This window comes from Oryctolagus cuniculus, chromosome 17 (assembly GCF_964237555.1).
Source record: "Oryctolagus cuniculus chromosome 17, mOryCun1.1, whole genome shotgun sequence".
Taxonomy (NCBI): Eukaryota; Metazoa; Chordata; class Mammalia; order Lagomorpha; family Leporidae; genus Oryctolagus; species Oryctolagus cuniculus.
Window position 1 is genome coordinate 15,277,522 of NC_091448.1, and position 18,418 is coordinate 15,295,939.

Here is an 18,418-nt window from a genome sequence, read left to right on the forward strand (position 1 = left end):
TCCCCAGGCATAAGAAGGTCTTGTGAAGGAAAATGTGATTTCAGAAGATGTTTGCACTCTTAGTTCATCCCTATCTATGGTTTGTCTTGCATGTACTTCTTTATTTCTTTTAAAAGATTTATTTATTTATTTGAAAGTCAGAGTTACAGAGAGAGAGAGAGAGAGAGAGAGACAGATGTGTACTTATTTTCAAGTTTATTCTGAAACTGTTGCTATTGGCATTGTGTTCAGCTCCTCCCAGAAGGGCAGAGGTCTGGTCCTACTGAAGCGCAGGCCATTTCTGAGCCCTGACTGTGAGCAGAGGAGTCAGCGCTGTGATTACTCGGAACCTCTCCTGCTCTTCAAGCCCACTTCGTTTCTCCATTTCCCAGATTCATATTGTAGTTGCTAAAGGCAACTTGTTACTTTTCTCTATGGTTCAAGACCCAAGAGTAGTTTAAGAATTTGACTGGGATAGTCATTTGCTAGGAACTGGAAAAATCAGCTTTTTGGTGCATAAAACAAACCATATGGACGATTTCTAACTCCTATGTTCTGATCTCATATAAAGCACATTATGGGCCATATAGCAAACCTCCCTATGTGTGGAGGCCAAATGCATTCTATTTCACAAAAAGTATAGACAATATTCCAGAATTAAGCCTTTCACTGATGACACCAATTCACAGAATACATTTGAATATTCACAACAGCACCCATGTGGAGAGCTACCCCGTCCACTCGAACAATGATATTGCTCCGGTCGGGTCCTTTCCCCTCACTGGAAAACAGTCACATGGAAAGGAGTGTTCCATCCGGCCCTTTTCTTTGTTGTCTCATCTCTGTTGCTTAGATTATGATGTCATTTGGCAGCAACTTTCGGCTGATAGCTGGGCTCAGCCATTAACATGGTTGGCCAATTTCATCTCAGAACAACACATTTATGTAAAATGGAATCTGTTTTAAAAATCCAAGCACAAGGAATGGCTTTGACTGGGTTTTATATGAATCTTATCAAAAACTCTTAGAACTTTTTGAAAGAAAAGAGATTAAGGTAAAGCTAGTTCTGTAAAACAACAAACTGATTCATAGACCAAGCATAGCAGTTAGGAGCCAAATCTCTTCCTAAGAAACCAGTAACAGAATTTGCTCCCTGGCTTGTCAGCATCTGATGAGACGTAAGTGATCTTTCTCCAAAGGGAAACATCTAAGGAGTCTGAAGAGGCAGACAGGATACAGCTCAGCATTGGGGAAAGAGCCAGAATCTGCTCGGATGGGATGCTGACACCAAGTAGAATGCAGAGAAGCAAACGACTGTTTTCCACCTTGAAAGAATACAGCACGGACAGGTCATATAAATTAATGGGCAAGTAGCTGGGGAGACATAAACTGATCATTGCTATCCAAAGCATATTAAACATTTATGGAGCTATTTGTTAAGACACTGTCTCTGTCTAAGGAACTCATGGTCAAGTGAGAAAAACAGACAGATAAATTATTATACAGTGTGGAAAGCACAAGAGAGAAGTCCATGGTCTGGAGGTGGCATGGAGAGAGGTATCTGAGAAGGGCTCCGGGAAGCAATGATACTTTGAGCTAGACACTGAGAGATTAGACAGGAGACTCACAGGCATGGCAGGACTGTGGGGGCGTACTCAGCGAAGAGGAAGTACACAAAAAGGCACTGAGGTGCGAACCAACATGTTCACTGTTACTGGAATTACTGCTAATACATATGGTTGTAGCTATGACTGGTCCTTTTATACTACATTAAGGAACTTAATTCTCTAAGTAGTGAATGAAGATCCGTAACCAGGAAAGTGATATGAACATATTATGACTTAAAAAGGTCCCTTTGACTGAAGTCTGGGAGATGAAACACAAAAGAAGAGGCTAAAGGAAGAAAGATTACATAGGAGGTGATCGCCATAATCTAGGCAAATAATGAAGGCAGGAATTAAGGGAACATAGCCTATTTTGTGAGCTGGGACTTCTGGCCACTTCCAGGGCTGGACTCCAGAGTTGCTAGAAGCTTTTAGTACTGGTTCTGGTCTGCACTCACAGCACAAGGGAGAGGAGGGAGTAGCAAACCTTCTTTGTGTTTCTTCCATGTTGCTCTGTGAGAAGTCTATGAAAAACCCTATCGAGTGGGAGAGGTCAGCCAGATGGTGAAAGCTGGATGTAGGAAGATACTGAAGAATAAAGAGGCTGCAAAGGGAGGGCAAAAGCAACCAGAACATCGAGTGACCTGGTTTTAGAAAATCCAGTCTGTAAAATGAAACCTCAGTATTTCATTATACATTAAGATGCATTTCATTGATTCTAACATTAAGTTTTCCCCCTACATTTTAACATCTCTGAAGTCAGGAGGCATCTTACAATTGATGTGATAAAGAAATATATCAGCTTAATTGGCAGAAGTTGTTTTTAATGAGTTTTTAACATTAGCGAACCTGTTTTAAAATGCTTATTTTTTATTTTCATCTACTTGAAATGCAGTCTGAGAGAGAGACAGAGAGTGAGCAGAGGAGAGGAGAGAAAAGAAGGGAGGGGAAGGGAGGGGAGGGGAGGAGAGGAGAAGGAAGTGGAGGGAATGAGAGGGGAGGGAAAAGATCTTCCATTTGCTGCTTCATTCCCCAAATGCCTGCAATAGCCAGGGCCAGGCCAGGTAAAGTCAGGAGCCTGGAACTCCATCTGGGTCTCCTAGATGGGAGGTAGGGATCCAGGCCCTTGAGCCATCACCTGTTGCCTCTCAGGAGGCATTAGCAGAAAGCTGGATCAGAAGCAGAGAAGCACAACTCAAACTGGCGCTCTGATATGGGATGCAGGCATCCCAAGCCACAGTTTAACCTGCTGTGCCACGATGCCAGCACTAGTAGAAGGTTTTTGTTTTTGTGTTGGCAGTGGCACATAAAATCATGGTTACACAGTTTCTTATAGTTACTGGTATCTTAGATCTGATGTAGTAAATGAAACAGGTTGTTGGAAACACTGTGACCACTGCATTTTCTTTAGGTAAAAGTTATGTTGTTTAGGTGACTATCAAAGGTCGCTGAAGGTCACTGAGCAGTTCTATGAGTACATGCAAAAATATATGCTGGATTTTGTCATGGAGGAAACATCATAAATCAATGGGTCGTTACAAACTTCGAATGATTATGTGCTGCAAATTAGAAAGGAACATACATATGCTCAGTGAGCTCTTCACTGCAGACAGAAAAGCAATTCAAAACCCATCCTATACTAGCCGTGGGTTGTAAGATCATTTTCACACTGCAAAGACAACTGTTATATTCCAGAAATTTTTCTGAATTCAAATAATTTTTTCATAGATCTAGAAATTATATTACAAATATTTCATAACTCATATTTAAGTACCATTTTACATTTATAATACTAAATTATTGTAGTTAAATAACCAAGTTAAATATAATTCTGATTATAGACATGAAGTTCTGATTTTTAAAATCTTGAGATATGATACACATGTCTATAAATTAATATAAAATTACATTTTAAAGCATGAAATACTTTTAATACCCTGAGGCCATAAAGTTTTATTCTCATAAGAGATTCATATAGATAAAAACAAGTCTTCTATTTCGTTCACACTCTTCTTGAACATTTACAGGATTTCTTTCAAGTTTAGCACTAGAATGATTCAACACTAAGACTGTTAGTCTTGTAACTTCTCTCCAATCTCATCACTGGGCCATGACTTTTTTGTGCTGCCCCTGGTAGTTACACACCCATGGCCTTGGCAACAAGTCTTTGGGAGGTATGGCAGTACCATGTTGGGGAAGGCTGGGCTGACAGAAGTTACCCAACACATGCCTTCCACAGCCCTAAGATGCCGCTCCCCTTCAGCCTGTCCCCCAGCTTCCTCAGGGGAGCGGTGTCCACAGACAGCAGCTGTTTCCAGCTGCACATTCTCCTCTAATCTGTCATGGGCTCTTAAGCTGCAGCTGCCTGGCATCTGCTTTCTTTGGCTCTTACACACGGAGGGATTGTTTGCAAAGCAAATTCCCAAGCTGTGGATCATTTCACATGATTTTAAAACAGTCATGAAACCTATATAACATTTTGTCAGGGGAAGAAGCATCATAATTCCACAGGTCATTATTAATTTTAAATGAATTTAAGAAGACTCTCTTACTTTTAACAACACTCTTACCCTAACCAAAATGTGTAACTTTCTTGTTTGGTAAAATGTTCTCCCTAAATTGGCCACCTCAATATTGATCTACTTCTACTGGCAAATATGACACATATCTGTGGTTTTTCTACCATTTTCACTGCCTTGGTTTCATAAAAATACAAAGGTTACTAAGGTTTCTCCAGATGATCCAGTTTAGATGTGGAGGAAAGGCAACAATCATTTTCTGCAAAGGCCACAAGGAAGGAGCTTCTGTTCGTGGAGTGTGTGAGAACCAAACATACATAACTCACTTTGCTGTGCTCGCTTCGGCAGCACATATGCATAATTCATGTTGCTACAGACCAAGAGGAGTTGCATGGGACTGGGTCTTACAGGGCGATATCTCCGTTTTGCATCCAGATAGCAGCTTGGCTCATAATGCTTTCAGCTTACTGTGTCAGAAACCACACTACCGTAGTAACACTTGGTTAACCCAGAGGTGGGGATAAAAAGGTACCCTACTGTTTTATAGCTGCAGGTGAACAGTTATTCTGATGAGAGAAATACTTATTCCCTAACTACTACAAATATGCTATAAAAACAGAGAAAGGCCACAATTATTTTCTGCTCTGGTTTGGAACGTTGCAAGGAAAACTTTCAGTCTTTTAAAAGTATTTGGAAACGAGTAGGAGAAAAGTTTTGTTTGGAAGACGACTGCTGATGGTATGGAGACTCCAGAGGGAAAGAGGACTGAGAGGGGAACCGGACTTTTTACTTGGGTTGAATCAATCACCAATACAAAAGTCCTAAGACAGAAGAATGCCAAATGTAAGCCAGAGAAAATAAAAGGATATGAAATACGGAGGGTCCACAGAAACACAATATGTTCATGGGAAGAGAGCAACTGTGCATGAGTGGTACCTGTCTCTCCCCAGAGACTGTCAAAGCTGTTAATCTGGGCTCGTTCCACTTCCTCTTCATCTTTCTCTGGAAGATCAAGTAGGTAGGAGACAATCTGAAACAAGAAGGCGTGTCAGCTCAGACTTCAAGTGGAAAACTATACTACTACACTAGCCTGTGAGAGTTGGAAGACATCTCACTGATCTAAGTATCACTAAGTCTCTTGCACACACAAGGAATCAGAACTGACCTAGCAAAGCAACTCAATGCAGCCATGATGAACACCTCTCCTATCACAGGGACACAATTCATTTACATGTATACGACTACCAAAAATTATATATTCTGAGGCTGGTACTGTGGTACAGTGGGTTAAGCTTCCACTTATTATGCCAGCATTCCCTGTTGGAGTGCAGGTTTGAGTCCCGGCTGCTCTGCTTCTGATCCAGCTTCCTTCTAATGTGCCTGAGAAAGCAGCAAAAGATGGCCCAAGTGCTTGGGCCATTTCCACCCATATGGGAGACCTGGATGGAGTTCCTATTTCCTGGCTTCAGCCTGGCCCAGCCCTGGATATTGTAGCTATGTGAGGAGTAAACCAGTTAATGGAAAATTAGTATCTCTCTCTCTCCCCCTCCTTCCCTTTCTGTTGCTCTGCATTTCAAATAAATAAATATTTAATTATTATATATTCCCCATATCTAAGTTAAATAGAGAATCACTTATCCTTCCAACTTAAATATACCAGAAAATAAATATGGAGAAAATTGAGGACCTGTATGTCTTCAGAGTAAAGCAATTATTTTCCTTTTTTCAAAAATGTAAGAGGCAAGAAGAGAGAGAGAGAGAGAGAGAGAGAGAGAGAGAGAGAGAGAGAGAGAAAGGAGTGAGAGACAGCATGCTCCTATCCACTGCTTCACTCCCCAAAGGCTGGCAACATCCCCTGCCTAGAGCCCAAGCTGGGAGCTGGGAACTTAACCTAGGTCTTGCACATGGGTGGCAGGAACCAATCACTTGAGCTGTCACCAACGCCTCCCAGGCCCTGCATTAGCAGGAAGGTGGCGTCAGGAGCAGAGCTTGCTCTTGAACCCCGGGATCTTACCCACTCAGCCAAAAGCCTGTCCCTGAAGTTTCAGTTTCCTGAGCAGTGTGATGAGAAGTAGTTGAACAGTAGATGTCATATCAGATTTAATGTCAGTAAAGTTACTGGAAAAAGAGCAAATTGGGATGCAATTTCATTCATTAAATCCTGGTTAAACTACAACCATAGGTTAGTTGCAGATACAAATTTGACAAAAACCACCAAAAGTATTTCATAAAGAATACTGTGTATTTCATGGTCATTTGTAACACATTCTTTTATCAGTCAAGTTTATAAAATTTAAGTATATATGCACACATACACATGCACACACACCTGCCCCACTCCCCTCACCGTCAGGGTCAGTTAAATATTTCCTAGTGAAGTACCAATTCCATACATTTGCCACTATTATTACTGTTTGTTATTTATTTATTTATTTTTGACAGGCAGAGTGGACAGTGAGAGAGAGAGACAGACAGAAAGGTCTTCCTTTGCCGTTGGTTCACCCTCCAATGGCTGCCGTGGCTGGCGCGCTGCGGCTGGCGCACCGCACTGATCCGATGGCAGGAGCCAGGTACTTCTGGTCTCCCATGGGGTGCAGGGCCCAAGGACTTGGGCCATCCTCCACTGTACTCCCTGGCCACAGCAGAGAGCTGGCCTGGAAGAGGGACAACCGGGACAGAATCCGGTGCCCTGACCGGGACTAGAACCCAGTGTGCCGGCACCGCAAGGCGAAGGATTAGCCTAGTGAGCCGCTGCGCTGGCTATTACTGTTTGTTATTAACAAATTAGCAAGGATACCATTTCCACAGTGTTTAATAGTCTACAAAGCACCCTTCATACCAGTCTTATAAAAGAGAATTTATTTTTATTTTACTAATGGGAAAATAAGGTTCTAAGAGATGAGGCACACTGTCTGAGGTTTTGAGGTAATATGCAGCAAAGCTGGGAATCAAACCTGTTTCTTCTGAGCTTTTTTGTTTTTAAATTATTAATTGGTTAGAGAGGTGGGGAGAGGGGGGACAGAGAGGGAGGAGGGGTAGGAGAGAAAGAGAAAGCTCTCAGCATTGATTCACTCCCCAGATGCCCACAGTGGCTAGGACTGGGCTATCCAGGGCTGAAGCTGAGAGCTGGGAACTCAATCCAGGTCTCCCATGTGGCTGGCAGGAATCCAGTCACTTGAGCCATCATGACTTCATGGGGTCTGCACTGGCAGGAAGCAGGGGCAGATACCAAACCCCGGCACTCTAATATGGGATGCAGACATCACTTTTTTTTTTTCTTAAAGGTTTATTTATTTGGAAGACAAAGTGATGAGAAAGATCCTCCACTCAGTGATTCACTCCCCAAATGCCTGCAACAGCTGTGACTGGCCAGGCCAAAATCAAGACCTGAGAATTCCATCTGGGTGTCCCACATGGGTAGCAGGGACTTTAGCCATCACCTGCTGCCTCTCAAGTGATCAGCAGGAAGCTGGCGATTTTTAACAATTCAACCAGTTTCTCTTGGTTCCCTAGGCCCTTCAATCCATAGCATAGGAAAAAAATCCTCCTGTTTTCTTCTTACCTCAGTGTAACCCATGCTGGCTGCAGCAATGAGGGCTTGCTGGATGGCCTGGCTTTTCTTAAACACTCCTTGCTGTTGTCCAGCCATTGTCCAGTCACATTGAATTAGAAACTTGACCACCTCCAGGTGACCTCGGAGTGCAGCATGGACCAAAGCACACTGTCCGTTCTTATCCAGGTGATCCACCTACAGCGAGAGGACGGAGAGCGGCGTGAGCTGAGCCTTCAGGCAGTAGTCCCAAACTAGTCATGCCAGCCCCCTTCAAATGTCTGGCCGACGAAGCGCATCCTTTCTCACCCCCAGGACCTATCTCCTGGTAAGTTACCATCTCAGGCTCCATTGCTTCTGAGATACAGCTCTGCTAGATGTCCCTCTAGAGAGGATTGTTTTTCTCTGGAAAAGAATGTCAGGCCTTTGTTTCACATTAACAGAAAAATAAAAAACAAAATTCTCTGCCTGAGCTTTGTTGTCCTGAGGTACATTCTCCTTTGTCCTCAAATAGTTCTTTTTATAAAGAGCAAGAACTGACTCGTAGCTATGTTGGCACAAAAAACTATCTTTGAAATCATGAAAAGGAGAAAAAATTTTGAAGTTCCAATTGTTTAATCTTCCAAAGAAGCAAAGCATATCATGAATAACTCATTTGACCACGAAGCTTTGGCAAAGGCCACTTCCTCTTCCAATGGGAGCGTAGAATCTCAAAGACCTGGGCAAAATGACTATAGGCACTTGGAGCTTCAGGTTTGACTAAGCTCTAACAGCAGTTTTTATCACTTACATGTTGGCTACACATTTATGTTGATCAATCTACTAGAAAGTCCTTGGTTACAAATTTCAGTGGCTGAAGCAGCTTTTTCTACTGCGTATGTAGCTATCTGACCCCGACAGCACTTGCAACGCTGAGCTCTTTCCGGCTTTCCTAGTGACTCTGGTTCCACCCAGTCATCTGCAGAACCCATGTTTACTGAAGGCCTCGTAGGTACACACGGAGTAAAAAGGTAAATAACAGAGTGATACATAGATTGTGCTCACAAGGGCTCTTTTTTTTTTTTTTAAGAGATTTTATTTATTTATTTGAGAGGCAGAGTTACAAAGAGAGGGGAGAGACAGAGAGAAAGGTCTTCCATCCATTCCCCAAATGGCTGCAACAGCTGGAGCTGGGTCGATCTGAAGCCAGACCTTCTCCTAGGTCTCCTGCATGGGTACAGGGGCCCAAGCACTTGGGCTATCTTCCACTGCTTTCCCAGGCCATAGCAGAGAGCTGGATGGGAAGAGGAACAGCTGGAACATGAACCAGTGCCCATACCGGATGCTGGCACGCCAGGTGGAAGCTTAGCCTACTAAGCCATAGCACTGGCCCCTCTCAAGGACTCTTGAATAAGGTAGGGAAAGGGGAGATGGGACTGATGGGACAAATGTCTGTCTTACAAAGGAATATTCAATAAATGTCCTAGGAAAAGTAAAACTACAATAGAATTTTAGAGGAAGGAAAATTAATTCCTGGTTAGAATTAGGAAGGATTCAGAGGGAGGGCTTATCTCAACTGGATGAGATAGGAAATTGTTAACCTAATCTAGCTTTTGTAATGGTAGCAGGTAAGTTTAAGTCACAAATTTGAGAAGGTCTTTTGGGATCAGAGCACGGATATTTTTGAATGCCAGGCTAAGTGGTCTGAATTTTGATCAGTATGTAGTGAAGAGTCACTGAGAGTCTGGATGCTCAGAACTAAATTTTCAAAAACCAAGGGGATGAATAAATGAAACCATGGCTCTTGGAGAAATGATTCCAGGCCTGGGGGCTGCGGCAGCAACAGTAAAAGGCCAGTTTAGAATATCTTTTGGTAGCAGAAATCAAGGAAGTACTTAGAAAATAATGTGGACAAGTTGAAAAGACACAGGAACCAACCTGATGGAGCTCCCAATGGCCAAATCAGGGACAATTTGAGCAACAAAATGAATAATAATGGTAACAGAGTACAGGCCACAGAATAAAATAGTTATTCATGACTGTGCAGTGATACAATAGATAATTGAATAAGTAAATACACTTATTCCTTATAGAATTCCAGTTAATAAGTGTCAAATGAATGATGAAATAGAAAATATTGGGCAAAAATCACAATCATAATTGCTACAGCAAGAGTCTATGATAGCTCCAAAAATTAGTACACACAAATGTGATGAGAAACAAGATATCCATCTGCCTAATCACGAATCACTCTCCTAGAAGTGATTTCTTAATTACTAAGGGAAAACCAGTAACTTCAGAGTTGAGAAATGTGGAATACACTACTTTAACCAAATGATCAATGTTAATATCGCCTTTAGTTAGGACATATCAGGGTGGGTGTTGGTGCACAGTGTGTTAGGCTGCCACTTAGGATGCTTGCATCTCATACTGGAATGCCTGGCTTGAATTCTGCTTACTCTGCGTCTTTTTTTTTTTTTTTTTTTTTAAGATTTATTTTATTTATTTGAAAGACAGAGTTACAGAGAGAGGTAGAGACAGAGAGAGAGAGAGGTCTTTCATCTGCTGGCTCATTCCCAGATGGCCACAATGGCCAGAGCCGTGCCAATCCGAAGCCAGGAGCCAGGAGCTTCTTCCAGGTCTCCCACGTGGGTGCAGGGGCCCAAGGACTTGGGCCATCTTCAACTGCTCCCCTAGGCCATAGCAGAGAGCTGGATTGGAAGAGGAGCAGCCAGGACTAGAACCACCACCCACAGGGATACCGGCACTTCAGGGCAGGGCTTTAAACTGCTACACCACTGTGCCAGCCCTACTCTGTGCTTCTGATCTGGCCTCCTCCTAACATACCTGGGAGGCAGCAGATGATAGTCCAAGTACTTGGGTTTCTGACACTCACATGGGAGACCTGGTTAGAATCTGTGGCTCCTGGCTTTGGCCTGGCCTAGTCCTGGCTGCTGTGGGCATTTGGGGAGCTAATCAGCAGATAGAAGATCTCTCCCGTTCTCTGCGACTCTCCCTCTCTGTCACTCCAGCTTTCAAAACAAATAAATAAATTTTTGTAAATGACATATTGTATCATGTACCTCAAGTGCTATATTTTATTTCTTTTAAAAATATTTTTATTTAGTTGATTGGCAGAGGGACAGAAATAGAGATACAGAGATAAACAAAAAGATCTTCCATCTGCTAGCTCACTCCCCAAATGTATGCAATACTTGGGGCTGGGCAAGGCTGAAACTAGGATTTGGGAAAGGGTCCTGGGGACCCAGGCACTTGAGTCATCATTGCTGCCTCCCAGGTGTGTGCTAGCAGGAAGCTGGAATTAGAAACAGAGCTGGGATTCAGACCCAGGTACTCTGAAATGAGATGTGGTTGTCCCAGGTGTTTTTTTTAACTGCTGTACCAAATGTCCGTCTCTTTGTTTTATTACATTTTTAAAAAGTTTATTCTAGAGTCAGAGATACACACACACACAGCTCCCATCTGTTGATTCATTTCCAAATGCCCACAGTGGCTTGGGGCTGGGCTGGGGCTGGAGCCAGAAATTTGGAACACAATTCGGTCTCCTAGATGTGTGGCAGAAGTCCAGTTACTTGAGCTATTATGGCTGCATCCCAGTGTCTGCATTTGCAGGAGGCTTAAGTCAGGAGCCAGAGTTGGCTGAGCATCAAACCCAGGCACTTTGATATGGGAAGTATAGGCTAAATGCCCGCCCAAAGTCTAGTATGCAACATCACTTACATGATATTCCTGATAAAAATTCATCAACTCAATCTATTCATAAGAATCTATCAGCCATATTAAATACTGGTTAGTGTTTTTCAAACTTGTTAAGATCATAAAAACAAAGGCAGGCTGAAAAACTCTCATAGATTAGAGGAGCCTAAGAAGACACAGTAAGTATATGTAATGTGGTATTCTGAGTTGGTTTATGGAATGAAAATGGAAAAAGTACATTAGTAGGACAACTGCAGTAAGGTCTGTAGACCAGTTCACAGTATTATAATCATGGTGACTGTTTGGTTAGCACTAGGATGCCTGCATACTGTATCACAGTACCTGGGTTCAAGTCTTAGCTCTGGCTTCTGACTCTAGTTTCTTGCTGCTCTGGGAACAGTAGTTGATGACTTCAGGAGTTGGGTCCCTGCCACACATGTGGGAGATCTGGGTTGAATTCCTGACTACTGGCTTTGGCCTGGGCCAGCCTTGGTGGTTGTAGGCATTTGGGGGGTGAACTAGTGGATGAGGCTCTCTGTCTCTCAAATTAAAAAAAAAATAGTATTATATTAGCACTTATTTTCTGGTTTTTATTATTGAGCCATGGTTACTTATGCTGGTAACACTAGGGGAACCTGGATGGAGGGTAAACAAGCATGAAAACTCTCTGTACTATTTTTGTAATGTTTTGAAAGTCTAAAATTGTTTCAAAATAAGATGTTTAAAAATTTAAGGGACTGGTGTATGACAGATAAGAACAGAATCTGAGAAAACGGTTTGTTACATAAGAAGATACCACGAATGATTCAGGAATGGTGGCAGCTGTGATGGAGACAAAGGAATAGCTAATCAAATTATTCTGAGGATGAAATTGAAACAATTTGGTTACATAAATAATGAACTTGGAAGAGCAAAGGAGAGGAAGGTATCACAGATTTCTTAGTTTTAAGAAAAATGGGGGTTATATTAGCAGATCTGAAAAAGCCAGGAAGAGGAGGAGTTACAAGATAAAGAGGATGAGGAGGGGCCAGTGAGGCACCTGAGTGTAACTGTGAGCGGCAGTTAGGAATGTGAAACCCGGGCCTTCAGGAATTAGCAGTCTGGAGTTCAAAAATCACCCAACTGACCTGAGAGAACTGGAACCCAATTGTATTTCATTGCAAAACTGATGATGACAACTGGGATGGAGAGGAAGACCAGAGGATGAAATCTTAGTGAACAAACACAGTAGGACAAGGAAAAGAGGGGGAGAAAATATTACAAGTTCACCTTACCAACACTAGAGGGTAAGAGGGGCGGGGAAGGAGAAAAAGCTGCCGTTATCTGGTGACTGGCAGTCACTGACGACTTCTGGGGGGCTCATCTGAATGCCGAAAGGCTGGGGCATTTTCTTCTTATTAGGCATTGCATGAAATTAAAAGAGATATGTTTTTTAAAAAGGCTTTTCTCTTCTCATCTGTACACTGAGTCTATGAATTCTTTTTTTGTAGAGGAAGAATGTGAGATGGAGTGGCTGAATGTCATGGACAAGACCTCAGATAAGGCAAGTTTGGACCCAGTTGTGGATCTGACCCCACTGTGTTTGACTGCAAAGCTTATGACTTTACTGACTTGCTCCTTTCTCACTCTTGGTAGTCAGACTGCACATGTCTAAGGAGTGGGAAGGAAGCAGACAGCTACTAGGGATGACTCAGAACAGGGGGATGTGAAATGGAAGAGATGGGACATAGCCTCTTGTTATCAGGAGAGAAGAAAGTTTCATTTTTAGGTTGGGAAACATTCAGTTTTTTTTTTTTTTAAGATTTATTAATTTTATTTGAAAGACAGAGTTACAGAGAGGCAGAGGTAAAAGCAGAGAGAGAGAGGTCTTCTATCCTCTGGTTCACTCCCCAAATGGCTGGAGCTACGCCAATCTGAAGCCAGGAGCCAGGAGCTTCTCCTGACTCTCTCACATGGGTGCAGGGGCCCCAGGACTTGGGCCATCTTCTACTGCTTTCCCAGGCCATAGCAGAGAGCTGGATCAGAAGTGGAGCAGCCGGGACTTGAACTGGCACCCATATGGGAGGCTTGCACCACAGGCAGTAGCTTTACCCGCTATGACACAGTGATGCCTCACCCCCCCATTCATAATAGATTTGTAGAAACCAAGAAAAAATGTAGTGTGGATTTAGAAAAACATGTATTAACATGTGAAAGAAAGAGGAACCTACTGGGATCAAGAGTACAGGTGTAGGCAAGTGTTTTGGAAAGGAAGGTATATACTCCTTTGAGGCAGAAGGGAAGGCGAGTTACATAAGGACTGGCAATTCTAAGGCACACTGAGAAGAACTCAATCTCAGTATTGTAGGAGGGTGAAAGAGGTGTGATAGGATTTTGAGAAACATACAGTGACAAACATATCTGTTTGGGGAAAGCAATGGAAGATGAATAAAATAATGGCTTGGCAGCATAAGGGCTGGGCTTCAGGAAGAACCTTGCTGAGATCTGAATTTACTAGGTCCCACTTATCTTTCTGTTTCTAGAGGAATTAATGCCAATGAATGGAATGTGATGTAGATGAGCCATCACTGTGTCACATTCAACACAGAAGACTCTGGGATTTCACTGAGAGTCCCTGGTCTCAACTCCCAAAGCAATCTCATGAGTCCAGCTTCCCTTCCTTTTTGAGGACTGAACCAAAACATCACGAGGCCATGATGTTCCCACTTCTTCCTCCTTCTCCTCTAGAAAAGAGTTCCATCTGAGCCCAGGAAAGCATTTCTCAGTCGTTAGGTAGGGAGCTTTTTGCTGATGAGTGCAGTTTCCTAACTGCCTCTCAGGGGCCTGAAAGTCGTCCAGAGGTGCTGCTGACAGGCAGAGCAAGCCAGCAAACACTGGACGTGTGCCACGAAAGCCTCCCCTCTGATCTGCTGCCCGATATACTCCACCTGGCCGCACGAGGTGACCAGAGAGAAAGACTGCACATCGGGAAGGAAGCGGCGGTGGGCGACTGTTACCTTGGCCCGTTTCTTGCACAGCAGCACCACGATGCTCAGGAACCCTGCGGCCGCAGCATAGCCCAGAGGAGTCAGTCCACTTTCAGAGGAGGCGTCCACATTGGCCCCAAACTCCAGCAGCAGGGCTACCATTTCTGTGTAACCAAGATGAGACTGGACACACAGAATTGGAGCATTATTTAAAACCTCTGTCCGGTAGTTAATATTGGCACCTCCCAGAATCAGTAGTCGGCTAACCTAGAAATATGTAAACAAACAGAATTAACAATCAGACAAGCAGCAGTTACTTCCTTTCAGTTATCTGTTACTACATCACCTGAGACCCCACACCAGCGCCTAGCAGCATTCAGCAAGTGCTCAGTCCGTGTTCTCACTTGCTCCTGCAACAGCGTGCCTCTGGAAGGGCAATGCAAAATGGCTCCTTCTACGAACTGCTCAGGAGCAAGAGCAAATGCACTCGCACTGCAGTGCCGAGCAGTTTCTGGTAGGCGACCTCCTGTCTGAAAGCCCTACCAAAAAACTCCCTGAGGTCAGTTTACTCTTTAGAACCAGCAGGACCCTCTTTGTCAGAGTCAGCTCATAGAAGGTAGAAGGTCAGCACAGTCAGTCTTTGAGTCACAGAATAAGATGTAACAATTCACAATATATTAAATTATCAGTAAAAGGCTAGTCAGTGAGAGGAAACAGAGAGCAAGTCAAAGATCAACTAAATAGCGACTTTCTATTTTTATTTGTTCCACAGTCAGTTCTTTAACTTATTTGTAATTTTTTGGTTTACTTTGATATTTGGAGTGTAGAGATTTCGTAAAGACGCCAATGCCATGGAAAGACCTTCTGTGCTATAGGAGATCCAGAGACCTTGCAGGATGGAGGATGATACACCAACTTTTTTACTCAAACCCTGAAAAAAAAATAGAGACAATGAAATCACTAGCCGAGCTAAAAAGCACCATCAGGAGTTAGTGGCCTCTAGGCTCCTGTACTAAGGAATGAAAGCAGAATCTAACTGTCACAGTGTCCATGCCCAGAGACGCTCATCCACTGAAGGAACAGAGACCAGTCCTGGAGAACAACCTGACTCAGGGGGTTTCTGTCTCAGAATTCCCAGCAACAACTGCTTAACATCTCTTTTGTGCTGGACCTGATGTAATTTGTTTTTCTATATCCTACGACTTTTAGAGAAAATTTGGATGTTCCCAGAATGCTGAGTTGTAATTTTTGCTTAAGAGGACTTGAGTGGACTTCCCTTTTTGTTAATGGTAGATCTAGGCAATTTTTAAAAAAGATTTATTTATTTATTTGAAAGGCAGAGTTACAGAGAGGGAGGGAGGGACGGGGGAGAGGGAGAGGGAGAGGGAGAGGGAGAGGGAGAGGGAGAGGGAGAGGGAGAGGGAGAGGGAGAGGGAGAGGGAGAGGGAGAGGGAGAGGGAGAGAGAGTTGACCTTTCACCCACTGGTTCACTCCCCAAATGGCTGCAATAGCTGGAGCTGGGCTGATCTGAAGCCAGGAGCCAGGAGCTTCTTCCAGGTCTCCCACTCAGGTGCAGAGGCCCAAAGACCTGGGCCATCTTCCACTGCTTCCCCAGGCCATAGCAGAGAGCTAGATGGGAAGTGGAGCAGCCAGGACTCTAACTGGCTTCCATATGGGATACTGGCATTACAGGCGGCAGTTTTACTCTCTATGCCACAGTACCAGCCCCTATCTAGGCAATTTGAACAACATTCTTGCTAAGGACAACGAAGAATAGCCATACAAAATTTTAAAAACATCCCCTTAAAAATATGGGGGGACTAAGAAGCTAGAGAAGAATTACTGAGGGAGGTCTGGATAGACTGGAGCCCAGGAGATCCACCTGGAGCTGCTTTTTCCTGTGTGTGTTTGTCAAAGCAGAGTTACCTACAAGTACCTCTGACATCCAGGGAGACAGGAATTAGAGCATAGGACCCGGCTCATCAAGGGAGGAGGTGTTCCCTGGTGAACTTGCTCACTGTGGTATGGGACCCTACCTCCTTCAAAGGACCTGATCCCAGGAACAAAGGTGAAGTAGAAATAGGCAGGCTCTCACATGTACTGCAACAGAATTTAAATGTCCTCAGTCCTTGAAAATGGAATGAGGTGATCATCAACTACTAAGTAAACGAATTCTATCCAAGGTAAGATAATATAATCCTAGCTTTAAATTACTCACAAATGCAAAGACCAGAACAAAATAAAATATATTTTGGCACACGAGAAATGAGATATCAATGAAAACTGGGACAAATAGTAGAAGAGGGGTGGGAGTTGTTGCAAAGTGGGTTAAGTAGCTGCTTACGCCGTCTGTATCCCATATTGGCTACTCTGCACTTCCTATTCAGTTTCAAGTTAATGTGCTTGGAAGGCAGAGCATGGTGGCCCAAGTACTTGGGTTTCCGATGCTCATGTGGGAGTCCTGGATGGAGTTCCTGGCTCCTGGCTTTGGCTTGGCCCAGCTCTGACTGTTGAGAGCATTTTGGGAACCAAACCAGCAGGTGGAAGATCTCTCTCTCTCTCCTTCCTTTCTTCCCTGTCACTCTTTCAAACAAGCAAGTCTTAAAAACAAACAAACAACATAGCAGAAATCAACTCTCAAGGCTCCATATCTTGAGACATAGACTTTGAAATAACTATGTTTACTGTGTTCAAGAAACCAAGACAAGATTGAGAATTTTGATAGAAAAAACTAGAAACCATGAAAAAGTGACAATGAAAATTCTAAAATTAAAAAATTATAATAACCATAATTTCTGGGAGTAATGCTTAGAGAACTCAATGGACACATTTAACAGTATAGCATTTCAGCATGTGGCTGACTCATATATCCTTAATTCGTATTCTATTGTTGAATATTTAGATTATTTCAATTTTAATAAAAAAGCAGCTTCTCTTTTATTTTAAACAGCATATCTTATTTTAAAAAACAGCTCTCTTTTTCTTTAAAGAAATGAAATCTAACAATTAGAGTAGAAGCTCGCTTCATGTCTGTTCCTTATCCCAACCTCCGCTCTCCCCAGAGATAATCTCTGTCCTATATGTAGTTAACATATATGCAGCCCTGAGGCATCTCAGCCCCTCTTCTAAGCATTTCATACAGAATAATAAATTAGACTGGGGCCAGAGCTGTGCCTTAGTGGCATCCCTGCGGGAACCCTTTTGGATTCTGGCTGCTGCACTTCTTATCAGCTCTCTGTTAATGGCCTGGGAAAGCAGCAGAGGATGGCCCAGCTCCTCGGGCTCCTGTACCTGCATGGGAGACCCAGAGGAGGCTCCTGGCTCTGATTTGGCTCAGCTCCAGCTGTTGTGGCCATTTAGGGAGTCAACCAGCAGATGGAAGACCTTTCTCTCTGTGTCTCTCCCTCTCTAACACTGACTCTCAAATAAATAAATATATATATATATAAATAAATCTTTTTTAAAAAAGAATTATTTAAAAAAATAATGAATAAATCCTCACAACCATCATGAGACAAATGCTATTTCCTCCATTTTAAAGGTTAGCAGAAACAGTAAGATAAAATAACTTGCTTAAAGTCATATTATCAAGAAGATTATGGCAAAAACTAACTTTTGAGCTTCTCTATTGAATTTCACTAAAGTAAGTTATTTACAGACATATCAGTGACTCACTTGTAAATCAATTACCACTGTTCTTATCTGACCAGTCCACATGGCCCTGTTTGTTCACAGCACAAGGATACTGATAAATAGTGCCTTCACCTTAGAAAAAGGTTGACAAACTATGGCCTGAGGCCATATCTGGCCTTCCACCTGTTTTTGTAAATCAAATTTTATTGGAATACAGTGACACCCATGCATTTCTGTATTGTCTCCAGCTGCATGTACACTACGACAACACAGCTATCCGGCTGCAAGATTTTATGACCCCTTACATAAAGTTTGTCAACCACTGCTACGGAGGATACCACGAAAGTCTAAAGTGAGAGGGTGACGTTACCACATGGAATTCATGCTTGTTATTAAATCTTATTTTCAGGAAAAAGGTCATCACTACTAATTATGATCAAAGAACCTTGTGTTATATATATATGTAGTACT

The 18,418-nt window shown here is 42.9% G+C and overlaps 1 protein-coding gene and 1 long non-coding RNA gene across 20 annotated transcripts in view; one reads left to right on the forward strand and one right to left on the reverse strand.

Annotated features, from left to right (window-relative positions):
* Positions 1–18,418, reverse strand: part of TANC2 (tetratricopeptide repeat, ankyrin repeat and coiled-coil containing 2) — a 438,885-nt gene that overhangs the window by 25,209 nt on the left and 395,258 nt on the right. For all 19 annotated transcript variants that reach the window (XR_007911352.2, XM_051825098.2, XM_051825097.2 and 16 more), the window contains 4 exons: positions 15,123–15,245; positions 14,345–14,581; positions 7,665–7,850; positions 5,039–5,132 (listed from right to left, as the gene is read on the reverse strand). Coding sequence is in view for 18 of the 19 variants with exons in the window: in XM_051825098.2 (XP_051681058.1) it covers positions 5,039–5,132; positions 7,665–7,850; positions 14,345–14,581; positions 15,123–15,245 (640 nt within the window). In the remaining variant the exon portion in view is untranslated. The remainder of the gene's footprint in view (positions 1–5,038; positions 5,133–7,664; positions 7,851–14,344; positions 14,582–15,122; positions 15,246–18,418) is intronic.
* On the forward strand, positions 399–13,114 carry LOC138846046 (uncharacterized). Its single transcript, XR_011383431.1, has 3 exons — positions 399–1,328; positions 7,842–7,980; positions 12,839–13,114. It is a non-coding gene; the product is annotated as an uncharacterized lncRNA (long non-coding RNA).